The sequence below is a fragment of the Syngnathus leptorhynchus genome, chromosome 2 (genome assembly GCF_054491065.1).
Source record: "Syngnathus leptorhynchus isolate UIUO chromosome 2, UIUO_Slep, whole genome shotgun sequence".
Lineage (NCBI taxonomy): Eukaryota > Metazoa > Chordata > Actinopteri > Syngnathiformes > Syngnathidae > Syngnathus > Syngnathus leptorhynchus.
The window spans coordinates 16,219,216-16,245,210 of NC_141196.1; the positions used below are offsets into that span (position 1 = coordinate 16,219,216).

Here is a 25,995-nt window from a genome sequence, read left to right on the forward strand (position 1 = left end):
AAGCATGTGCAATATCCCCTTGTAGTTTAAAGCAAAGATAAAATTGTATTGATTCATCCGTCAACGTACAAGGCTACAGAAAGAAACGGATGAATCCTTCCATCTGAAAGCCGTTCATCTTGTATTCATGTGATCATTCTCCATCAGATGTAAGCAGTGTTGAGGAAATGACTTTCGACTTCATGTCTTCACATTTTCCCAGATTATTTTATACATTAGCAAAGAGCAAAGTAATATTTTTCTTGGTATACTGTACATTGGCCAATTACATTATACAAATAAACAACTTCTCCTATTTGAAAGCATTTATTTTCCATAAAGTGCAGGAAAATTTTGTTTTTGACAAAGGTGGGGATTCTATCTCCAACAATGTGATGCTCTAGTGCCATCTAGTGTTGACCACCAATCTAAAAGTTAATCAAAAAGGAAGCGTCTGTATTTTGAGCATTTAGTTCATTGGGGTTTTCTGTCTAACAACGACAATCCACATATTCATTTCGAATGCTTTTTTTAAGGCTGAATCCAGAACTTTGATTTAATGTGCCTCAAAATACCAAAAAAGAACAAAAAACTAAGAAAATAGACCATCTAAGGTTTAATGTTTCTTTTCATCCCAAAGAGTGACAGCCCAAAATGATCATTTCACCACTGTATGCCAAGTATAGAGTGCACACTTAATTAATTTACCTAATTATAATAATTTATAAATTAATATTATTTATATATTTTCACCTAAATTAAACTTGTCAGGCAAGTCACTTGCAATCTTTGCCCTCCTTGTCTTTACTCTTGTCTCGAGGTATGCGGCCCATGTTGTAAAATTCCTTATTTGGCTGCATGTCAGTGAGGTGGGCGAGCCGGTTAGACATGGCGAAGAAGGCCGCAATGGCAGCGATGTCCCAAGCGTCTTCTCTATCAAAGCCCACTTCCTCTAAGGACTTGAAGTGCTCATCAGTGATGGTGTCTGCGCGGCACACGGCCATCGCAAAGTCCAACATGGCGCGTTCGCGTGGTTGCAGCTCTGCATTTTCATAGTTGACCACCACCTAAGTAGGAGTCAGAGGAAGCTCATGAGGATATTCTTGACACCACATATTAGCTGAAAAGTTATTTTACAGTGAAAAATGTAAAACAACATCACTTTAAATTGGAGTTTCAGGTAAATAGGTTCAACAATGAAACAGCCATTTTATCAAACAAACCCGAAGAGAAACAATTTGGACGTAGATGTAAAGAGAAGTACTGTATGTACTATGTATAGAACTGCCTTTGACTCTGCTGCTTATTGTACATAATAAAGTACAGTACAATATCCATCTGTCCAGGTTGATTTGTGTACTCTAATATACAAATGAATCTGACATAACAACTTACGTCAAATAGCAAAATAGTTAAATACTTAAAAAGCAATTAGTCGGGTTGTCACAAGTGCTACCTGGTCTGCGAGGGTAGGGTTCTTTGAGTAGATGCGATGAAGTGCACTGTGGGAAACCACGCAGTAAAGGCACTTATTATGGATGCTGGTGGCCACCACGATTAACTCACGATCTGCTTTGGTAAGCCCACCTGGAAGCCAAAAGAATATCACATAGAATATGGCTTGTGCAACCTAAAGCAGCCCAATCAAGAGCAAATGGAAGTTCTCTCCGGACAGCGTGAATTTTTGGTTCAACGCGACCGTTTGTAACAATTTGTTATACTATATGTATACATTAGTACATTTTCTTATGTCCACTTTTAACAATACATGCTATGTTGTTTAAGAAAGAGCGGTAGACACACCTGTCTCCTTGCTCATGAGTTCATTGTAGTAAGAGAAGAAGGCTCGAAATTCTGCAGGTCTGTGAGAGAGGACTTTGAAGACATTTGGTAAGAATCCTCCCTGTAAACAAACATGTTTGTTACAGTCACCCTTGATTTGATTTGTTTATTTTGGCAAGCACATAAACAACACGGTTATAACAGATTAATTTCACATTTGTTTGATATGACTTGTCGAAATGTGAAGCGGGAGGAAGCAATTTCGCTTATCTAGTCCCGTCCTGATTACAATCGAGGTTTCACTGCCAGACACACAGTCTAAATTAGTATAGTGCAAACTATTTACCACCATATACCATGAAGAGAAAAGTGAGAAACAAAAGAAAAACTTTAATTTGACCAGTACAACATGATTTGAATACAGCAGTAACAAATAAACTGGAAGTTTGAATAGAAAGTTGAAAACAAATCGAAACAGAGTATAACATATGATTTGAATACAGTAATACCTATATAAACTAGAGGTTTGACCAGGATAACATTTGATTTGTAAACAGCAGTAATAGCAAAGAGACCATTGACTAACAGTTGTACCAATTTGTTTTGAATACAGCCATGAAGTTGATTAGTTTTAATAGTCAATTTCGAGATTTGGAGTCACAATCTCGAAGGCACTTCGGGCACGGTCCACATCAGCAGGCAGCACCCGCAAATCGATCACACGGCTAAGTTTCCCCATAGCAGTTTTCCAGTATCTTGTTCTCTATCTTGGCGCTCTGATTTTCCTACCTTGAACTCCACTTCCTCCATAAGTTCCACGATATCATAAGGCAATTCTTTCTTATTAGGAACTGGATAGCGGCCGATTCTCTCTGGAGGATCACTGGAGAAAAGTCTAGCCCCGGCGGCGGTCTCCTTCACTGGCTTGGGCAGACGCAAACAACTCGACAGCGGAGATTTCTAGACGCAATAAAGCAAGGTGACAAGAGACATAGGGAAAGTAACCGTTGAATAAGTGTTTGACCTATAACTTACAAGTTTAGTGGACACCAGAAAAAACCTCTGGACGAAGATACTCGCCATTAGATCCTGGATTTATACAAAAGGCAGCTACGTTTTAAGAGCAACTTACACTCTGTCGCTAGCTGAAAATGTGTATAGAAAGAGCCGATCGATGCATTAGCCCTTTCAGTCCCTAACATTTCAACCAATCCAATTGCTCTACTACTGTGTTGATGGTACGCTTTTTTTTTTTAAACAATCTTTGTTGAACAAGTCTAGTTACATTTCCAAATATAAGCACCAAAGTTTTTAATACACATGAAATAAAGAAAAGAAGAGACAGGGGGATTCAAAACTAAAATACCAAATAAAGACCATAAAGCAACAGTCTTAGCCGCTTTCTTGTTTTTAGAATCTAAAAAAGCTTTTATGTAGTGTTTGCTTTCTGTTTAAAAAAAAAAAAAAAGTGGTTTTGAGTGACTGAATTTGGATTTGTGGATATGGAATTTTGCAAGAATAATTATTACATTCATAATGAAAACTTGTCAAGTTTTTTAATCATCGTTATTGAAGACACCAAACAGACATTTTCAAGTAAATAGTGAACTCAGAGTCACGTAATCAATAATAAATCGGGATACATCTTTCCAAAACGTGTTGGTCTACAGTCATTGGCATATCTTTCCTAAACTTTAGAATCTAATGTTTGGTTGGATACCTGTGAATAATATTAGTAATTCTAATATAATAATTATTTCATTTACTTTATTTATATAAGACTGATCGAGTATATTTTTTTTGCAGTAGCTTTACTCAATGCATTCACTGAGTTTGATATTTTTGGTGTCCTCTAACCTATCAAATTTAGGGTTATTTTATTTTGTATTTATTGTTTGTATTTAATTTTATTTGATTTTTCTCTTGTAAATTGCTTTTCTTTTTCATTATTGTTATTTATTTTTTCTTTTTTTTATTACCTGTTAGTGTTGTGTGATATATAGTTTCTATGTGCCTTACATATTGTGTTCTCTTGTTGATTTTGATCACGTTTGTATATTTGTGATTTAAATTAAATAAAAAAATAACTTCTGTCGTGCGTCTGATTTACGTCTTCCTCCTTTGCTTTACGTTCTCCTTGGCTTTACGGTACCCGATAGCGCGTCCTGGATCTTTTGCGACAGATAATTCCAAATTACGTTAGCATTTCCGAAGGCTCTTCCGGTTTATGCAGTTGTCGCATTCTCCTCCGACCGGTAGTGGTCGACATTAGACGTATTAATTCTTATTTTCTTCCTGTAGAAACTGAATGCCCTCTCAGTTCATATATTTTAGGTTGAAGCTTTAATAACTTTCATAAACAGTTACAGGTAGTATAAAATTGACTCCTCACTTAGCCTGTACAGCCACAACTCAAACTCTCACTGCTGGGTACAATCTGACTTCAATCTTTTAAGGGGTAGCGTCAAATTATCACATTACACTTGCAAATAAACATTATCGCCTGAAAAAAAAAATACTTTTTTTTTTGTTTCGGTTGATCTTACTAAATCATCGGTGTCCCCCGCCTATTTCACCCGTTGTTACATGAAACCAGTTTATTCTGAAACGTTTCATGCCAAACAAACCTGAAAGGCAAAATGCAGGGGAAAGGAGGCAGCGATGAAATCGTCTAAACCGTTTCAACGTGGTAGTTAAGACTGGGAGCAGTAGTGTGCAATTTTCCAACTGGTATTCAAAATCCAATGTAGGTTACCTATGTAACATATTTTCATCGACAACAGATTGAACACAAAAAAAGAGATGTTTTACCATGTAAGTGTGGGTCTTGTTCTCTTCATACTATATCGGTAGTTTTGAATGGCTCGTGTGCCTTTTGTACTTCATAGCTCTGAATACTAAACGCCATATTTACCCGCATTATTTTCAAACTTTGGAACCAAATGTTCTGCTAGCAAGCCAAAGTCACACTTGCCTCATTTAGTGATGCTCTTTTATGTTCACAGATATCTTTGGAGCATGAAATCTTACTCCACCCCAGGTATTTTGGTCCCAATCTTTTAAATACCGTGAAGCAGAAGCTTTTTACAGAAGTAGAGGGCACTTGCACTGGAAAGTAAGTATTTATCCTGCATTCTGTAGAGAAACATGTAAAAAGGAACGGCCCGCGTTGACCCGCTGGGGTCTAATATGGGTCACGCGCGTGTACGGTACAATAATCTTTGCCACCCTCAAACTTCAACCCGCATGTAAGTCAGTATTAGGTCGTCTAAATAAGAAGGTGTCTCAGTTTCTAGTAGTATAGTTCTACTTTATGGAATACTACGGCAACACAAATAAACCTATTGTTATTGTCTCTGAGAGGGTGTTTTGGCTGCAGTTCAATAAGTCTAGTAGCTGAACTCAAAGCAGTCAGATAACGATAGGTTTTAACTAAGAACGGGGATTTTATAAATTTCCCTTGTAGTTCAATTAATCACTATTGTAAGTTTGGGGGTGCCAGAAACTGTGCTTAAGCCATATTTTGTTAGCTGTAACGCCTCTCCAATGTGTAACAGCTATTGGATGTACTGAATGTGCTGTGGAGCAAAGATTGAAAAGTTTTTCTTGAGACCTCTCGAACCCTTTCACAATGGAAAAATGTTATTAAAAATGTATTAATCCCTAAATACAATTCAAAATGTATCGTCTGCCCTCTCACCTTTGGGTATTTCCAGAATTGTGATGTCAAAGAAGCCACAGCTTTAACTGGCTACTGTACAATTGTTTTTACTGTGCATATGACACATTTGTAAAATGTTCATGTATTGAAAATGCAGCTCAAGATTGTGTATGGCTGCCCATTAATTTCTCTCTTCTGCCCATTTAATTTCTCTACCGACTTGAGGCTGCTAGAGCAAATATGTAGATACATATATAGATACAGGGATGCACAGCAGTCTGTATTTCCAGTCCGCTCTGTGTGGAATTGTGTAAACTCTTCTTTCTCCAGGCTCCTCCATGGCTTTCAGTCACTGCTTTTTACTTTCACTTTCTCTTCCACTGACCGACTCCAACATTTAGGGTTTTGTAACGCCCACTTCTGTGCCTCAAACAAAGTCACACATGACAATCTACCAACAGCATGTGCATTTTGTTAGCATAAACACATAACTTAGCACCTTCTATTTGAACTCTTGCCCAACGTTTTTTTTTCTTTTTATTTTGACTAGTCCCCAGTCAGTCGCTGGATTGTTGGAGATGGGACATAGAGTGTCAATCAACTCACCTCCATGAAAGTCTCATTACACTAGCAAAAGACCCTTTACTTAAAGTATGCTTCTCTTTCAGGTATGGTTTTGTCATCGCAGTCACTACCATTGACAACATCGGTGCAGGAGTGATCCAGCCAGGCAGAGGGTTTGTTTTGTATCCAGTCAAATACAAGGCAATTGTCTTCCGGCCATTTAAAGGGGAAGTTGTGGATGCTGTAGTGACACAGGTTAACAAGGTGAGACTCAAGATGGTTTTATTTTTTTGGTCGGTCATGTTCAGAGTAAAAACGAAACCTTAACACTGAGCAATCCATCCATTTTCTGAAACGCTTCATCTTCACGAGGGTTGCGGGCGTGCTGGAGCCTATCCCAGTTGACTTCAGGCAGTAGGCGGGGGACATGTAACATGCCAAAATTCAGTTATTCAAGGCTTACAGGTATTGCACAGTTTAAACATTCAAGTGTGAGCCAAATTACAAAAAATATTGGCATGTGGTTCACATCTCTAGATTGTGATCTAATTTGTTCATGAGTCTAATACTGTAAAAGCTGTTTTTTTAGTCGAGTCATTCTGATTGCTAGACTCCTGTAGCATCAGCCAAGAAGAAGTGGGAAAGCGAGAACATTCAACGGGTACAAATGTTCAATGCCATTGCCCATTCAATTGTAGCATTTGCCGTCTCCATCGTCCTGTCCGTGGAACAGTGGAGCAGGCCTACAGCCTCGGCAGGGTCCTCAGTGGTGCATGGGAGTTCGTCCAACCAATCGACATGTGTTTTATGAACTTGGAGAAGTTGAATAACCGGGTTCCTCTGCAAGGACTGTGGTTGTTTTGGGGTGTGAGGAACAGAAACCCCTAATATGTGCTGTTCAATCCTTTTATGAGCCGTGTCAGAAAATGGATGTGTTGGGTATAGGGTTAGGGTTTTATGTTCTTTTTTCCTTATGAATCGGTTTACTGAAGTGTTAAAGAAACGTTGAAATGGTGTTTTGTGTTTGTTCACATTCACATGCTCAAGTTTGCTTCTCTTAGTAATGTGTGCTGTTTTTATCTGCTTTTGCAGCTTGGTTTGTTCACAGAAATTGGACCCATGTCATGTTTCATCTCTCGACACGTGAGCCAGCTTTCACTTTCATTTGCTGCCTTTTTTCAACCCAAACGTTGTCACTCTTAACAGATGTATCTTTTTGCAGTCCATCCCCTCAGAAATGGAGTTTGATCCCAACTCTAATCCACCGTGTTATAAGACTGTTGATGAGGTAAAATATATCCGGTGTATTTTGTGATCAAGTGAAAATACAAATTATATGGGAAAAATATTTGTTTAGCTTTTTTTTTGGGGCACATGCATGGGTGTGTGTTTAGGTTGTTTACCAGAACTATTATGCGATTGGTAAGACGATATGATGCAATTTTTTTAAAAGGTAAATTCCAGTTTGTGCCTTTGGTTAAAAAATATAAACAATGCTTGCTACTTTATGAAGTTTATATCAAAATGATCAATTAAAAACAGGAATTATTTTTTTTAGGTTTTTTAGGTGTATTTTTTGTTCTAGTTTCACAGGGGATTTATTATTTGTCAAGGAATTATAAATTCCACCACTTGTGTCTTCTGTATAAGTGCTGCCAAGCTATACCATGTCTATTTCCAATTTGATATCTCTCAGTCAAAAGTTTTCAAGTTACTCAATGTTATATCCAATTTTGTTCGTTTTCCAGGACATTGTGATCCAGCAAGATGATGAAATCAGGTTAAAGATTGTAGGAACAAGAGTCGACAAAAATGACATCGTACGTAATTATTCTTTTCCAAAAAATTGCAATGTACACCATGTCTTATTTGATTTATTTGTACAAATCTTACGAGAAAAATGTGTGGTTTTTTTCAGTTTGCCATTGGATCGCTAATGGATGACTATCTCGGTGAGTCTTACTTCACATTGTCTGGGGAGTGTCTGATTTTATTAGAAACCATGAATTGCAGTAAATATATAAAGTATGCTATGTATAATTCAATTACTATTGTGCACACAAGAGGTCTGTACTACCCTTGACCACAATAGCCCCTAATCTGATATTTTAGGTGCACAAAATTTAGGGGCACACACAGTAAATTGACTTTGGAAGTAAATCCTCATTAGGGGTGTCCCAATACAACTTTTTCACTTTCAATAATTCCAATGTTGTAGCCTAGGGTACTGTCCAATGCGATATCAGCAGGAATGCTTTTATTCTTTTGTATGAATTGTTAGGAGAGACTTGATCAAGTGATTCTATTCACATAAAGAACAATAGTCAGGAACTATATGTATGACCCATTTATTATTTATTTACATAAAATCATACTCACACGAGAATATGCTGCACTTGAATATTCTACTCTGTTAGCTCCTTCACGGGCTCTGCATGCTAGATACATACTTTTAGCTGAATGTTCAAGAGAGAATGGCATCTCGAGGAGTCAAAAAATACAATAATTGGTTCATGAAACAAAATCTATTTTGTATACAAGTGCTAATATTGGGAGCTTTGTGATAAAATTAGTTGCGCTTTAATTTTTTGGCTGGTGTCTGAGTAATTTTTGATTGGGACCCCCCTAATATTATTCACTTTCATTTTCACTTCATTACTGATATATGAGCTTAAATATGGAGCTTAGGTTTGTCAGCAGCAAAACATTTTCAAGAATAGGATCTATTAAAAACAATAAATCGGTAAATACAATGTGGGAACATATGACAATTACACTTACAGGTTCTCAAATTGCACTATTTAATTTTCATTCTGGATCCCTGAAAAATAACGATTTCAAGTGTTTTGGTTCTTTTTTGTAGGTCTTGTGAGCTGATCTGCATCGGAGGAGATTAAATTCGTTATTAGTGTAGTCTCTCTTTGTAACGGCCGATTAAGCCTATTTTTTTTTCCAGATATTTTGTAATGTAATACGTATAGTTTAATAGTGTTATTGGTAATACACTTCTATTTCCATCAATGCTGTGAGTAGTCACTTGATTTTTAGGTCTCATTTTAAGTGGCAATGTGAGCCACTTGTTAAAATATTTTTTGTTCTTACTTTGTATTCATTTTAACGGGAAAGGTTTACTCATGTCACTGAATTACAAAAACGACTATTTCTGTCATCACTGCAATGTGTGACTTTATTTTTTGTTTTCAGGTATATTTTTTTTTCAACAGTGTATTATATGATTTATTGTTTGTAAAATGAACCATGAAACATAATAAACATTTTGTTGTTATATCTGTCAGTCTTCTTTTCATAAAATTATTTTGAGTATATTTGTTGAGTAAATATGATATGTGTGTGTGTTGCACTTTTTTTTTTTTTTTTTTTATATATAGTTTTGTGGCGAGTTTGACTGGGCAGTACTGCATGTTCCGAAGGTTTTCCAGCATATGGCTCTATTTGAAAAAATATTTTGCCTCGCTTGTTATTTCACAGAAATTAGAAAAGGAAGGTGATGTAGTTGTTGCACTATATTTTTCTTTAGCTGTGAGCGCTTCCACCTCGATTTGAAAAGTCTGAGAATTTTTATTTATGTAGTGCGAGAGCAGCATTTGTGAGGCCAGAGGACATGGGTGATGGGACTTGAGTGTTCAGTGGCTCTTAATCTCTGTTATGGTTTGCTAAAATGTTCTTGACAGGCTTGCCCTGTGTAAATTCTTCCATACCAACATTATCAATCCGGCAATGGTTTGGGGACTGGCACAGCATAACAGAAGAGGAAAAGGCCCTTCCCTTTCTCCAGCATAGTAAATCAAAATGTTTTAAAATGAAGAATTGTGTTAAGTATATTGTAAAGACTTAGTCAAGGTTCTGTATACACGGGCCTACTGTTTTTAGAAAACAGTGCATGTAAAGTGTCATAAAACAGAAATTATTCAAACGAAACATGAATGAAGCAAAAGGAGTCAAAACTTTCCCCTCCAAAATTAGTACAGCATAGGGAAAACATTTCAAATACCAGATGAATGTTTTTTTATTATTTTAATTATTTGATTGTGTTTTTCGTTTGCTCTCGAAAGTGAGGCGTCACTTTAACACGTATGTCTTGTTGCAGCGTAAATACGTCATAGGGGTGCGCCGTCGTTCTTTCTTTCTCTCGTCCTGAAGATGGCGGCAGGGGTGAGTAAGATGGAGTGTCTGCAGTTTTTATTCATGTTGACTTCATCTTTACAATCTGCCTTAAATCTTCGTAATCATTGTAGTTACAATTCACTATGGGATGCCAACTAAGTTCTCGATGATTTACGCCATGATATCAAGCTGTATTTGCCACGGAGAATTCATTTAGTGACCGCTGTACAGATGCGCTACAATGACGTTGCAGTCAGCTAATGACGCCTATCTCCTGGCCCAGGCTTGTGCCACGTTTGCTGTATTTATCGTGAAAATAGTTTTGTCGGTTCCTCTATTAAATTTCATACGCCGTCCAATGTTCGAGCGTAGCGTTGTTTGGTGATACGATTTCTTACGCGATTGCTAGCTAGTACCGATCGGACCCGAATGCGCGAGAATGAATGCGTTATTCAAGAGTTCTTTTTTTAAACGATTGTTTTCATACACATTTTTATCTATTAACACAATTGGTTACCTACTTGATCGGATAATGCCTTAGTGTAAGTGATGGTACAATTGGAATTTGTGTGCACATAGTGGTGTATGCAACCTGAACGTTTTATGCTTTATTCAATTTTAACTCAAAGCACAAATGTACAAATTGGTTAGTTCACAGTTGGTCGGTTAACTTAAAGATAAAGGTACAGTTGAGTTATAGTTCATCATAATTTAATACTTGCAAAAGGTCAAATGAGAGATGCCTTTCTCTTGTGCCACATCTTCCCAGACTCTGTACACTTACCCAGAGAACTGGAGGGCCTTCAAGGCTCAGATTGCTGCCCAGTACAGCGGCGCTGCCCTCAAAGTGGCCAGCAGTGCCCCTGCCTTTACCTTCGGCCAGACAAACCGCACTCCTGCCTTCCTCAAAAACTTCCCCCACGGCAAGGTTGGTTGTCATCCTCGGAATCTCTGATATTGGTGTAGGTCAAAAATTGGTTTGATGACTCGTTTGGGCCATTCACATGTAACTTAATTAGTCATATTGTCTAAAAACTTGCTTTTAACCAATTGCTTGTAGGTACCTGCCTTCCAGGGAGATGATGGTTTCTGTCTGTTTGAGAGTAATGCCATTGCTCATTACTGTGAGTATCTTGATGTGTTCTTAGCTTTCAATTAAAGCAATTGTTCTCACGGGAGTCTTTTAGTTGATACAAGCCCTCAATAATTTGTGATTTTAAGGTTTGACATGAGATATAGACCTGTCTTTCACTCTTAACAGCCGAAGCCTATATGTTGTCACAATTTGCACATGCTTAGTTACTATGAAATGTTTCTGCAGAGTTTTATCTTCAAAACTGCAAAACTACTCGTCCACATTAACATTTTAAATTGGCTGCAATTACTAAAGTAAGACCTTAAAATGCCATTCTGTCAGTATTCCTATTAACATTGCCATATTCATACTCCTAGAACAACTTTGTATGAGCTCTTTATAGGTGCGCCATCATTGTTTTTCCTGTCTTTTGAGGATGTCACCAAACCTGCACCAATTACACACTAAAAACTAAATCCCATTAGCACATTGTACGGTGTCATGTTATGCGGCTGCTCCAGCACTGGCATACAGCATTGGAGCGCTATAGCAATAGAGTTATAGATAGAGGAATAGACTGCATATTGTGAAGCTGACAACCTGACACAGCTGTCATTCCTATCGATCACTTTTTAATAGTAGGCTTGAGTAAGTTTGTTGTTTTTGGAGAAGTCATTGTTTCTGAGACCAGTCACAGTTATGATTTTATGAAATAAAAATGCAAAACATACTATATTCAAAATTTGAGCAGAGTGGAAGACGTGCGATGACTTCATGCTGCGGAGGCTCCCAATTGAACAGACTACAAAAGGCACGCCTGTTAAATAAGATTCCGTTTTCATCGTTTATCTTTTCCATTTGCGTGTTCAATTCAGTTCAAACCTTGTGTAGTAAAGAGAATCATAACAAACTGAATTGTGCTTTAACACGGTTTAAAGATACTCATTACAAGTTAACTAGCTACAGTATGGTTGCAAATGTTGCATTTTCCTTTTAGTGTTTATCATTGATTAAATTAATCCCAGATTTGAGGGGGGAAAAATTGCTGAAAAGCAAAATAAAGCTATGTTATTATGATGGAAAAAAAGAAGTGTTTTTTGTTCGCACAAAAGTCTACCAAAAACCACACTGCAATTACCAAGGTAGGGACTGTACCGTGGGTTATCTACCATTTGACACATATTTTTTACAAATGTCATCCCTTGTCATTGGGTAAAGGCAGTGCCCAGCCATGGCATGTTGTCTTAATCAGTCAAGGGTAAAGTAAGTTGATCATATTCATCCCAGTCATCTCTGGTTCAGTGAGTTAAAAAGGCTGGTTCATGCTGTGATCACATTTGAACACTAAGATTGGACAAAGAATAGAAAAATAAGTGGTTGTGACTGATGTGATGTAGCCATATTCAACATCCCCCTGTAACATTGTTCCCTTCAAATACAGTGGGCAATGATGTCCTGCGTGGTGCCACACACCAAACTTCAGCTCAGGTCCTCCAGTGGGTGACCTTTGCTGACTCCGAGATTGTCCCTCCAGCCAGCACATGGGTGTTCCCTACCTTGGGAATTATGCAGTTCAACAAACAGGTGTGTAGCATATTCAAATAGTACTATTACATAATCTGCCCACATAACCATGTTTGGACTTTTTGTAGTGTTTTGTGTGTGGGTTATTAGAATGTTTTTCCTGCATTCTTCCCAGTTGCCAAAATTAGAGACCCAGATAAATCAATGTCAGCATGTGTTTCCTATGGTGGGTGGTGAAATTCTATTTTAAACTTAGAATAATGTAAATTGAGTCTCTCTTGGCCTCCCCATTTTAGGCAGTCCCCTATCAATGGGCAAGGCTGTGTCCTTTCTATGGCACAAAGTCTTAATCTGATAGGGTAAGATAATTGATCCATATTCATCCCAGTCATCTCTTGATTCAGTGAGACAAAGGCTGGTTCATGCTATGGTCACAACTGATTTGATGGTTCTCGCTGTCCTTAAAGGCAACCTTCATCTCTGCTCAATCATTTGAATTGATTCATCTGTTTCTAGTAATCATTGCAAATGGATATATTATATGTATACTTTTTCTTCCCTCTGGCTATAACCAGGCCACCGAGCAGGCAAAAGAGGATGTGAAGAAGCTGCTTGGAGTGCTCAACCAACACCTGAATACTCGTACCTTCCTGGTTGGGGAGAGGGTCACCCTTGCTGACATCACTGTGGCCTGCTCCATGCTGTGGCTGTACAAACAGGTTAGCCGCTTGAGTATTCAATCCATTCATTATCTGAACTGCTTATCCTCACGAGAAAATAGTTGAATTATTTGGCAAATCACATTTTGTATGACAAATATCTACATCAATGGAATGTTCCCCAGAAAGTACAAGTTTTCATTTAAGGCTCCCTTTTCTCCCTGTGTAGGTTCTTGAACCATCTTTCCGTCAGCCTTATCCCAACGTGACTCGTTGGTTTGTCACATGTGTTAACCAGCCCCAATTCAAGACTGTCCTCGGAGAGGTCAAGCTGTGTGAAAAGATGGCTCAGTTTGATGGTGCGTCACTTTCTGGTAGCTTAGCTACATGTTAATTTCAATTGAAAGCTGGAGAAATGCACGGTCATTTAAATCATTTAAGTGTCTAAATTTTGTCAAACTAGCAAAGAAATATATGATTTTTCTACCTTAGACTAATTTAGTGGTAATTATTCTTTATGGATAACAATTATGCTAAGATGCTTACCACTAAATTATGAAATGTGACCAGATGTCATTTTTTAAAATGCAGACATTAAGAGGTGATTGATTGACACTGTGAATTTAACGCCTGTCAGGAATAATTTTAATTACTATGCTTCGAATTCTCATAACACGATTAAACACATACACATTAAATTTTGCAGTTTTCTTCACCCATGAAGGCCCCTACATGGAAGTGCAAAGTTCAAATTATTCTAGTTGTTAAATGTAAGTATGACTGATATTCACTCAGACAGGCAGGTCAGATAACACCTATGTGGCAGGATTGTACACTTCCTTTCTAAGGTTTTAGTTTAATTTCATCATGGCTTCCCAATTAAGCCAAGAAGTTGCATTGGCACTTTCCAATGGTTTTGTCTTAGAAACAGGAAGTGTTAGCGCTTGTTTTTTTTCCCCCCCTGTAGCTAAAAGGTTTGCTGAGATGCAGCCCAAAAAAGATGCACCTCCCAAGAAAGAGAAGGCTGGAAAAGAGGCAGCCAAGCCTCAGGAGAAGAAGGAGAAGAAAAAGGAGGAGAAGAAGCCTGAACCAGAAGAGATGGATGACTGTGAAGCTGCTTTGGCTGCAGAGCCCAAAACCAAGGATCCCTTTGCAGAGCTACCCAAGAGGTAGATTAAAGTACAACTTTGATCTTTAGCAAACATTGAAATGGTAGTAAACTGTGTTAATAGTTGGAAAGGTTGTTGTCCCCTGTCATTGGGCAAGGTGGTGTCTGGTTGTGACACATCATCTTAATCTGATGGGGGGAAAAAAAACATTAGTCCATATTCATCCCAGTCATCTCTGGATCAGTGAGTTAAAGGCTGGTTCATGCTGTGGTCATATTTGAAATCACAACTTCAACGGGAAAATGTTTTTAATAATCTATATATTTAAACATAACTAAACAGCTATCATTTGTTTGTTCCAGCACGTTTGTCATGGATGAGTTCAAAAGAAAGTACTCCAATGAGGACACCTTAACAGTAGCCATTCCCCATTTCTGGGAAAACTTTGATCCCGAGGGGTACTCAATCTGGTATGCAGAGTACAAATATTCAGAAGAGCTTGCAGAGGCCTTCAAAAGCTGCAACCTTATCTCAGGTGAGCTTAAGTGAAATATATTTAAAGGTATTCTTTTTCTGCTCGATTTGTACATTTTCTCAACGAACAGTTCAGGTTCTTCTTTGGGGGAGGAGGGTGAGCTAGAAAATTATTTTGGCTTTGTTGCACTTTACTATATCAACAAAATAATATTGTTAACTTAGAAACAATTAAAATTAGTTCATGTCATCAATCAGTATTGTTTCTGTCTATGACATAATGCATATTTGATATAAGTAATTTAAAATGTACTTTTATCGTAATCCAAAATGTATGCCTTGTGATTTGCCCCTTCGTTTGGGTTGTCTACTAACATTTGGCAGGTTGTCTTCTTTCATGACACAATGCCCTAATCTGAAAGGGGAAGACACAGTTTTATCCATGATCATCCCATCTCTGAGTGACTGAGTATACCTTACGCTGTGGTTATGGTGTAAAACAGATTTCCACCAGACAACCTGAATCACTCTTGTGTAAATTGTTTTCATGTATTTGCAGATTTTACTTGTTCCTACCACATAATCAAATATTCCCTTTGTCCTCCGCAGGGATGTTCCAGCGTCTTGACAAACTCAGAAAGAATGCTTTTGCTAGTGTTCTTTTGTTTGGTACCAACAACAACAGCTCCATCTCTGGAATCTGGCTCTTCAGAGGCCAAAACCTAGCTTTCACTGTAAGTGCCTTCTAGAACTGCAGAATTACATTCAAAAGTGAATTAACTATAGGGAAATCAACTTATCAAAGGGCCTTCAGTACATTCAATCCTCAATCCCATTTAATTGCCTCATTGATTAACTCCCTATGACTCGAAGTGACGCGGTTGGATAGGATCAGGAACGAACGAGTGCATCAGGGACAAGGTATGTTAGGTGTTTCGAAGATAAAGCCAGAGAGGCCAGACTGGGATGGTTCGGACATGTACAGAGGTGGGATAGTGAATATATTGGTAGAAGGATGCTGAGGATGCAACCACCAGGCAGGAGGTCAAGAGGAAGACCAAAGAGGAGATGTAGTTGGGGTGAGAGAAAAGGATGCACAGGATAGGGTGAGATGGAAACGGATGGTTTGCTGTGGCGACCCCTGAGGGGAAAAGACGACTCGGTGCGTGAGTTTTGTTGGCACTTTACAAATGTCATCCCTTGTCATTGGGTAAAGGCAGTGCCCAGCCATGGCATGTTGTCTTAATCAGTCAAGGGTAAAGTAAGTTGATCATATTCATCCCAGTCATCTCTGGTTCAGTGAGTTAAAAAGGCTGGTTCATGCTGTGATCACAAAAAGATGAAAATGGAACCAAATTTTCAAGTTTAAACCAGTGGCTTATTTGCAATGGAAAGTGCAAAGTTATGCTGTTATACTAGATCACTGATATTCAAAAGATCGCTTTGTTTTCCCCCCCCCCCAGCTATCTCCAGACTGGCAAATCGACTATGAATCATATGACTGGCGCAAGCTGGATCCTAACAGTGAGGAGTGCAAGACCATGGTGAAGGAATACTTCTCCTGGGAGGGAGAATTCAAGCATGTGGGCAAAACCTTCAACCAGGGCAAAATCTTTAAATGAGTAAACAGCGGCACAGTTTGAACAAAAGCACTTTGGGCTTGTGCTTGCGAAGCTTCCCACCATACAGACTTTGAGCTGCCAGGTTCTAACACAACTGAAACTGATGGCGTTTTGAATTTGTCTGTGGTCCCAACCTTGTTTTGTTGTCATCTTCAAAATAAAGTTTTCCACAATGCTATTGTACTTTGATTTGCAGTCTTACTGTAAACTAGACATCCTGAGCTAGTGCATTTATTTGTCCTTAGCTCATTTGATTGAAGTTATGAAGCCTGGTTGGATGAGAGGTGAAGCATCTTCACAGACAACCAAAACAGTAACCAGAACAACCCTGTTGCAATTAATGCTAAGGTCCTTAAAAATACATATTTTTTCATATGCTACTTTCTAGAATTTACATTACAGAAAAAGGCTGTTGTGTTCCTAAGTTTGGATCCCTGGTATTTGCTTGCTGTTTACTGCACCTCCTGTAGGGGGCAACGAATACTCACTTATAAAAACTCGTGACTGGCTCTTAGTGATCAAGACGAAAACAAGTTTTGTAATTTGCATAAAACAACAGAAATGTTCTACAGCCGTTTGCTCTGGTTTTGTAGTCTGTTTACACTTGAACACTAAGAACAAAGTCAAAGTCCGCTTTATTGTCAATTTCTTCACGTCAAGACAAAGAGATGGAAATTACGTTTCCCACTATCCCACGGTGACAAAACATTACACATTATACATACAAGTAAACAGCACAAAAAGTAAAAACAAGAAGGCACCAACAATGAATAAATAAGAGCGATGAATAAATAACAAATATATATATATATATAATTATATTTATATAGTGTATAAATAAATAATAAATGTCATCTGTCCAAGGTATACTTTGCAGCCTTACTTACAGAGCTGGTTTGAACCGAAGCTCCCTGCAACCCTGAACAGGATAAGGGGTTTAGAAGGATTTATTTAAACTAACAACGTCTCTGTGAGGTTTTACCACTAATTATAAGAACTCATGGTTAGACAGTAACTTGATCTATTGACGGGAACAAAGCTGAGCTCAAATTTGAACCACACCCAACATCAGTAGACTGCATACAACTTGGAAACAGCACTAAAATACTTTGCCTAAACAAACGACTAAATCATGATTAAAGCAAATTTAGGATTTTTTTTTTTTATATTCAACTAATGAAATCCGTCCGATTGGGTCCCCAACCTAAACACACGCATGCACACACATCTTAAGAGATACACATAACTCAGATGTGTAATTCTTTCCAAGCAGCGAAGTGCAAATCCACTCCAGTGATGCACCAGGGAGGCCATTTTAGTTTGCTCTGCACGCTCATGGAAATAGAGAAAATGGAAATGTTCCCACAGCAGTGAACACATGACTCACTCATCCTGTGGATCACATTGGACGAGAGGAGGGCCGCTGTAACTTGAGCAAATAACTTCGCCCACAGCATTGTAGTGGCTACAACAATACTGGTGGCAAATGGGTGTTGTTACAAGCGCCTTTCCGTCGTGCTAGGAAATATGAAATCAACACAAGTAAACAGTCTTTATGGGTTTTGGCAGATTTTCTGCACAAGAACAAAATAGCTCCACACAATATCCTGGTTCCCATGTTTAGTCACTTCAAACATAATGAAAGTGAGCTACGAACAAACTTGTCTTGGGCCAATAGAAACATTTTCCCTTCTATCTTTGCGAGCCTTTTCCCCTTACTTTTTATGGCCATTGTTTTTTCCTCCTTCCTCTATGCCCATTTGTCTGTATGAGTGACTGTGTTTTCCCTCCCTAAATTCATTGCAGTGTGGGGCTCTCGGGGAAGGAGGCGCACAAACACAGGCTGAGTTGTCTCACAATTTCAGGTTCTGAGATGGCTGTCACCCTCCTCCCCCGTGGGAACATGGTCATCTGCTGCGCATCTGCTTTTACAGGATATAGTACTCTGAACGCACCAGGTCTAAAGCTCTGATCGTACCTAATGAGAAATGATCTGTCCAGGGTTCGTTATGGGCGCGGTGGTTGACTGATTAGTATGTCCGCCTCACAGTGTGGGTTGGGTTCGATTCCGGCTCCGGCCTTCATGTGTGGTGTGTGCATACTTCTCCCCGTGCCTGCGTGGGTTTCCTCTGCGTACTACTCCGGTTTCCTCTCACATTCCAAAGGCATGCATGGTAGGCCGATTGACCACTCCAAACTGTCCAAAGGTGTGAGTGTGACTGCAAATGGTTGTTCGTCTGTGTGCCCTGCGATTGGCTGGCAACCAGTTCAGGGTGTCCCCCGCCTGCTGCCCGATGACAGCTGGGATAAGCTCCAGCACGCCCGCGACCCAAGTGGGGACGAAGCGGTTCAGAAAATGAATGAATGAATGAATGTGGTTACAATGCGCAGTAAACTAATTTGCATAGAGGTGTAAAATTACATCACGTAGCACAAGGAGACACACTTAACACTGTATTTACTGATTTTCATTTGATTTGTGATTTCTTTTTATGACAGTCAAACGTGATTGCTGTGTTTGCATGCTCGTAACATTTTAAACTACGGCATGTTCTGACTTTTTAGACTAATTCAGGTCAGAGTGCCACTGCAGCAGAGGATCTCTGAGGCCCATCCATCCATTTTCTATACCGCTCTTCCCCACGGGGGTCACGGACGTGCTGGAGCCTATCCCAGCTGTCATCGGGCAGTAGGCGGGGGACACCTTGAACCGGTTTCCAGCCAATCGCAGGGCACACAGAGACGAACAACCAGTCGCACTCGCAATCACAACTAGGGACAATTTGCAGTGCTCAATCGGCCTATTAAGCATGTTTTGGGATGTGGGAGGAAACCGGAGTGCCCGGAGAAAGCCCACGCAGGCACGAGGAGAACATGCAAACTCTACACAGGGAGGGCCGGCGGTGGAATCAAATCCGCACCCACTGCACTGTGAGGCGGACGTGGTAACCAGTGCGTCACCATTTTACCAACTCTGACCTCTAACCTCTGAGGCCCGTTGGGATGTAAAATTATAAAACACTTTGGGAAAAGAAGGAACAACATGTACTGTATAGTAGCACTAGCAAACGATCAAAGCAGTTGAATCCATCGTCTCTTAGTCCTCTATCAGGGATGTCAAACTTTGTAATTTCATTGCAGCTCACGTCAGTGACATTCAAGGTGCCTTCAGGGGCGCCAGTTAAATCAGTGAAACCACGAATGTATATTTGCTAAGAGTGTACCTGCACACCATAAATCTCCATGTACTTGCCTTGTTGATAAAGTCGCTTTGATTCGCATTCAGTACAGTAAGAGAGCAAGAAATCAGAACTAATGGCTTATCCTTAGTGTAAATAGGAACAGATTTATTGACTTTTGAAATGAAAATGTAACAACATAAATTACAAAAACTATTAGCATGTGGTTCACAGCTCTAGAGTGTGATCTAATTTGTTCATGAGTCTAATAGTGTGTGGATAAAAGCTGTTTTTTAGTCTAGTGGTTCTGATTGCTAGACTCTTGTCGCATCAGCCGAAGAAATCCGTCACATACATTTCCACATCCATCTAGAAATCTTAAAAACCAAGAACTGTAATATATTAGCTGTCAATGACACCTTAAATGCAAAATTTGAAGTTACTGTAAATGATCTGCCTATCATCACCCATTAACTTGGCATTAAAAGTGCACATAATTTAAACTAAAACACACTCTATATGAGTCAAGTAAGCAACAGCATAAGCAATTAGAAACCTATTTCCCAATTATTAGCATTCATTGAATTAGCTCGTGCATCGCACTAAACCATTTTACTTAGTACATCTAAAACAAGATGTGAATGATAACATCTGCAAAGCAAAGCTTCTGCAGGAGTTAGCAGGACATGTTTTTTACCCCAGTGCCGCACTTGTAACACCACTGTGATGAACCCCCCTCCCCCTTAATTTTTATTTTTTTATTTATTTGCTTTAGCTCTATGTATCTGAATGACCAGGGAGAGTCTGTTTAAATGCTGCTAAAATTTGCATTGTACATTTGAGTGTTGTTTTTCCAACATGACATCTGCAAGTGAGAAGTTGAGCTGCACTGCAGACTACACGTGGCAAGAGTGCAAGGGTATTATACCGCTTGTTCTCCTAATGAGTTTTTCGAGAGTACTCTAATTATTGCGATGATTGCCCCTGATTCTTATTATGATTTTTATGGTATATAACTAGTTTTGAATGGAAGGCAACAAAAAATTGTGGCAGGCTTTCATAGTCACGGACCACTTGCAGTGGAGGGTCCAGACTTGGTCTATGGGCCTTGAGTTTGACGCCTGTACTCTGTCTCTAATGGTCATTTGCTGGCTCGTTGCCACATCATTTCCAATCTGTTTTGATTAACACCTTGAAAGTACAAAAAAATAAAAGATGAAAAAGAAACAACAACAAAAACAGTGGCAGTAAGATGGCCTACTTCTTCACAATTCTATGGTTTAGTACTCGAATCTCTTCTCCTACTGTGGATACAATCTAAACCAGCTTCAGAATGTCATTACATTGCAGATGCTGTCTGCATTGAAGCTGGTTTTTTGTTTTGTTTTTTTGCTTCATTCTATTTTGTTCAGAGATGAGAGACATATAATTAGACAAGGAATGCGCAACTTCTTTAAAAAAAAAAACGAAGCTATGGCTGCTGGCCTTAAATAGACAAGGCCTTCCCCTTCTGACTTGTTTAAGGGCTCTGCTGTAGCCTTTATGGCCCATAGAAGTCAGTTGGCGTAGGAATGTCTCCAAGTGGACAAAAACAGCTCTTGACTGCCACACATGCACAGAGCCACCCTCTGAGTTTTTATAGAGGCTTCCTCACACTCGAGTTTGGGGTTGGGCTTAAAGATCCCGCTAAGCACACAAACACACTCAACTTCAGGGGCAATTAAGGCAGGAAAATGGATCCTTACTCAGCATTTGAGGGCTTTACTCCTTGACGTGGACCCGCGGATATTTTAATGGTAAAGCAAAGGCAACTAGAAAAAAAAAACTGTATAGGAATGCATATCTGGGGATGTGTAACAGTATCCAAGGCAGAAAAGTGAGCGCCAGATTGTTTAGCGGGGCCTTTCTCCTCCTTTGTGTGCTCACAGTTACACATTTCTTCGTGGCACTTAAACGCAGTGTTGCCATTCAGTACCGGAATGCAATGAGGGAGGTCAGAGAGAATTCTGCCAAGGGGTGAAAAAAACAAAGCCCCGCGAGAGCAGCAAAATACAAAACGACACAGTATCGTTACCAAAGCAGACACCGTTACGTAACAAAACGAGGCGTTTATTTCTTGAGCAGTTTGTGTTGCCTTGCGGTGTGAGAGTGCATGATGGGAGGGAAGAAAGGCAGAGGTACGGTGGAGGGAAAACAGGCAGCCCCTGCTATTCTGGATGTGACGCCCCTGCTTTCGTGGATGTGAAACCCCAGAGTCGCCTCCAGCTCATATTACTCGAATCTGAAGGTGGAGCATGATGACTTCCACTGTCACAGAAAAGTAAAATGAAGGCACTCTATGATGACCACAATTTTGCCAAGTATTGATTTAGGCAATGATCATGAAGTGTTGCTACTAAGGGTGTAGTAGAACAACACTGAGAACATATGCCTCTGCAAACAATAGCTTCCCAGACACTTTGTGGCTTGGGCGTGTACTGAAAGTTCAGTCTTCAACTTGGCCGCTGGTTATAAGCTCTGCCATGAGATTGACTCATGATCAGTCCTGTGTACAGACCCCGCCTTTTCTCCTAAAGTCAGCCAGTATAGGCTCTATTTACCCGGTACCCTCATGAGGACAAATAGAGCGAGGTATGGTTGTCAATTCTCATTCAACAGAAGTATAAAGCATACCACCTACAATAAATTGAATGGGCAGCAGTGTGTCTGCGTTCTTTTGTAGTGGCACGTTGACGCCTAGACGTATGCTTTTGAGGAAATAGTACAGTACATACTTCGATCCTCACATGTCCTATAAACGCTTCACTTCACATGTTTGGACTTGCTGGTGGTTTCATCCCACCCAGAGGAAAAATAATTGGGGTGTTGAAACATTTACAGTTATGAGTGGAATGCACAGCCCGGGAAGGAGTCTGCAACAGATGGGAGGTGTTCCTCACGGTGAAGCAAACTCTCCCAATCGCTCGGCCAGGAATCAGGACTTCAAAGTTGTGAGTGCTCAGGCATTGTAGTAGAAGTGGCTCACAGTGTGGGTTAATCAGTTGTGAACGTTTCATATCTGTGAAGATACATGACTGTTTCAACGCTGAATAGTCAAGGTGTGGTGGCAGAAGCAAGGCTCAACTTGCAAAGGGAGGAGTGTGTCAGTGTGTCATTTCAAAGAAAAAAAAAGTACAAGGCGGAACCAAAGTTCCTTATTACAAACTGTTTTGTAGCATGTGATATTTATCCATACACACAAAGGCCATTGCTATGGAAACGGCCCAGCTAGTACCTGCCCCCTTGCTTATTTTGTTGCTATAGCAGCCATCCCAGAATACTCTTTTCAACCCCTCCCTGTTCTTCCCTCGTGTTTGTGAGTCATAACTGGATGTTGAAACCACAATTCGGTATTTCTCCTTTTCCTCGCATTCTTTTCAATGCCCAATGACCAACTTTGTGAATCATCTCTGTGCGTGTGTGTTTGTGTGCGGGGATTTCCAGGAAGATACATGACAGATACACAACAGTGATACGTTACTATGGAGATGTACCTGACATAACCGGTCCCAGTCCAAAAAAGGAGTTATAACAATTTACAATTCAAGTTTTGCACGTTGTTGCCATCAACTACAACTAATTTGGGCCGAGTTGTAATCATGTAGGTTGTGATCTTAGCTTTTTGGAGGTTTTCAGGGGAGCCAATGTGTTTGTTCCGTCTGCTGAGTCATTGCGCTTTGGGGCAAAGTAGCACAAAATCACAAGTGTGTAAACATCTTACAATACATACCACAAAACAAAGATTGTTTTCAGACAAATTGAAGTCATGTTTTCTGTCTTGGTGAATGGCCATGAGAATACAATGCCTTTGTTTCACTTTTATTTTACTATTTAGCAAAGATCAGGAGAAACTAATTATTGGTGCTGATTGAATTAGGTCAATTAATGTGAAAAACACACACAATGTGGGTCTGTTTTCATACTTGGGCTACAATTATTAAGTACACTACTGTTCAAAAGTTTGAGATCACCTAGACAATTTAGTGTTTTCCATGAAAACTAACATAATTGCACAAGGCTTTTCTAATCATCCATTAACCTTCTAACAATTAGCAAATACACTGGACCATTAGAACACCGGTTGCTAGAAATGGGCCATTATATACCTATGTAGGTATTGCATTAAAAACCAGAGGTTTGCAACTAGAATAGTCATTTACCACATTAATAATGTATAGAGTGTATTCATGATTAGTTTAATGTTATCCTCATTGACAAAAATAGCTATTCTATTTTAAAAATAAGGACATTTCTAAGTGATCCCAAACATTTGAACGGTAGTGTACATTATGGTCAATTTATGTGAGCCGGACTGTTACGGGACTTTTGAGAAGATAATGCATATAAGGCTGAAAAGTTTTCATTGTAAAAAAGCCATGGTGTAATAGTAGTATAGTACTGTAAGAAAAATCATTTTGCGACATCTCACGTGTTGTTTCATTTATTGCACATACATGATGTTGATTCATTCAGGCCACAGTCGTACCACTGGTTATGTTGGTGTCCTTTTGTCATCACACCGACAATGTTGTATTGTGCATTGCGCTGTTGTTGTTGCACTCGATTAAATTTGCAGAGTGAATGACCACTTTTGCGAAGTATTCTAGGGTGCAAAAGCGATTCTTTCAAGACTTAATTGCATTTCAACGCAGATAAGGAGAGTTTGCAATGGAAATGTTGTTTGTGTTAATCACAAGCTTGCCTTGTTGAAGTGCCAGGGAGCATTCTGCTTTCACTTTGCAATGATTTGATCAGGTAAACATTTGTGTTGTGACAAATGCCGACTATATGTAACCAGTCAAAATTACAAGTCATGTACAATTCATACTATCATTATTGTTTTTAGACCAGCCCTGTGTTTGGCTGGCAACTAACCAGCTCCCCCGCAAAATTCATGAAGACAAATGCTTGTGAATATTCTCATTCATCCAGGGGGCAAATTAGGACAAATACGATAGCAAATTGATTGTATGTTGGACCACCCACCCTTATTTGTCCAGCATAAGGGCTTTAACGTCCCGGTTTCATTAAGCTCTTGATCTTTTATTACTTTGAATAGGAGTTATGGAATATATCATTTTTTTTTATACAGTACATTCAAACACTTGAAAAAAATATTCAGGAATGTAAATTAAGTTTAAACTGGATTCTATAATACATTCAAGCATTACAGAAAACCTGTTCAGGAATGCATGTAAATTACTACAATTTAGCATCTCAGGAACAAAATGTGATCCATTTTTTGGGGAAAATAGAAAATTTGAAAATTCACAGCTAACTTTGATGATTATATTTCCAAAAAAAGATTGTCCTTTCAAAATCTACCACATACTGCTATGTTGATGATTGCAGAAACACAAAATATTGTTTTATTAATTACCAACTTCTTTCATTTCGGCCATATCCCATAAACATTGGGTGGGCCATTAAATTGTTAAGCGTTTACTTTTTCTCCCTCTCTTGAAGCTCATGCTCCAGGCTTTTTGCCTCGTGCACCTCAGCTGTCCGCTGTGATTTGACAGCATTGGTAACTTACCCTAAGTGTTCACATGACTCATTGTTCTTCATTAAAGGGTTATCCTGTGGTTCATCCCAGTCAGATGTTTACAACACTGAATCTTATTTTTTCATCTTCTTTACTAGTTCACAATCTTTTATATCGTTTTAGTATAGTTGTAATGTTGACAATCTGATGTTTGTTTTATGCTCCCGGTACATTTCAATTCAATTCAGTTTGGTTTTTTTTCTTTGAGGAGTAGTTTTGTTAATCGATTACTTCATTTAAGTAGCATCTTCGCAATTCTGAGGAGCATTTTTTGGCAGGTTTATGCCAGGCACCATGGAGGCCGTGATTATTGCCTTAGGAGCAAAACTGCAAAGATGAATCGCACTAGTTAGCATGCTGAAGCTTGTCGCTTGTGTTTTGATGAGGCACAAAAAGCAAATTTTGACTCGCAAACTGCATGCAAAAAAACGCTTACCTCAAGCCTTGAAAGATAAGAAACACTTTATCACTGATACTTTCAGAATTCGGCTGAATCTTTGAGGCGAGAACAAAACCAATGACAAATTATTCATCGGATATTATGCTTTAATAGTTGAGTGCACAAAGGGAAGATTGTGCTCAAATTCACAATTTGGAGTTCAATATGAGTCCAAACTTGGCAATCTACATGACTGCTGGCTTTCATGCTCGATTGAAC

General features: G+C 39.1%; 3 protein-coding genes across 3 annotated transcripts; 2 read left to right on the forward strand and 1 right to left on the reverse strand.

Annotated features, from left to right (window-relative positions):
- Positions 1-255: 255 nt before the first annotated feature.
- On the reverse strand, positions 256-3,114 carry LOC147061061 (uncharacterized). The gene is made up of 5 exons (XM_085905859.1): positions 2,797-3,114; positions 2,551-2,721; positions 1,783-1,882; positions 1,436-1,566; positions 256-1,046 (listed from the first exon to the last, which is right to left on the reverse strand). Exons 1-5 carry the CDS (start codon positions 2,842-2,844, stop codon positions 756-758), a joined length of 741 nt encoding a protein of 246 aa, XP_085761985.1. The 5' UTR covers positions 2,845-3,114; the 3' UTR covers positions 256-755.
- Positions 3,115-3,983: 869 nt separating this feature from the next.
- polr2g (RNA polymerase II subunit G) lies at positions 3,984-9,007 on the forward strand. The gene is made up of 8 exons (XM_085905861.1): positions 3,984-4,575; positions 4,767-4,876; positions 6,091-6,250; positions 7,079-7,129; positions 7,209-7,274; positions 7,735-7,806; positions 7,905-7,938; positions 8,850-9,007. Exons 1-8 carry the CDS (start codon positions 4,564-4,566, stop codon positions 8,861-8,863), a joined length of 519 nt encoding a protein of 172 aa, XP_085761987.1. The 5' UTR covers positions 3,984-4,563; the 3' UTR covers positions 8,864-9,007.
- Positions 9,008-10,087: 1,080 nt separating this feature from the next.
- eef1g (eukaryotic translation elongation factor 1 gamma) lies at positions 10,088-16,752 on the forward strand. The gene is made up of 10 exons (XM_085905501.1): positions 10,088-10,159; positions 10,881-11,039; positions 11,172-11,235; positions 12,628-12,770; positions 13,286-13,429; positions 13,599-13,728; positions 14,337-14,538; positions 14,841-15,013; positions 15,562-15,686; positions 16,416-16,752. The coding sequence occupies exons 1-10, from the start codon at positions 10,148-10,150 to the stop codon at positions 16,572-16,574; spliced, it is 1,311 nt and encodes a 436-aa protein (XP_085761627.1). The 5' UTR covers positions 10,088-10,147; the 3' UTR covers positions 16,575-16,752.
- Positions 16,753-25,995: the final 9,243 nt, after the last annotated feature.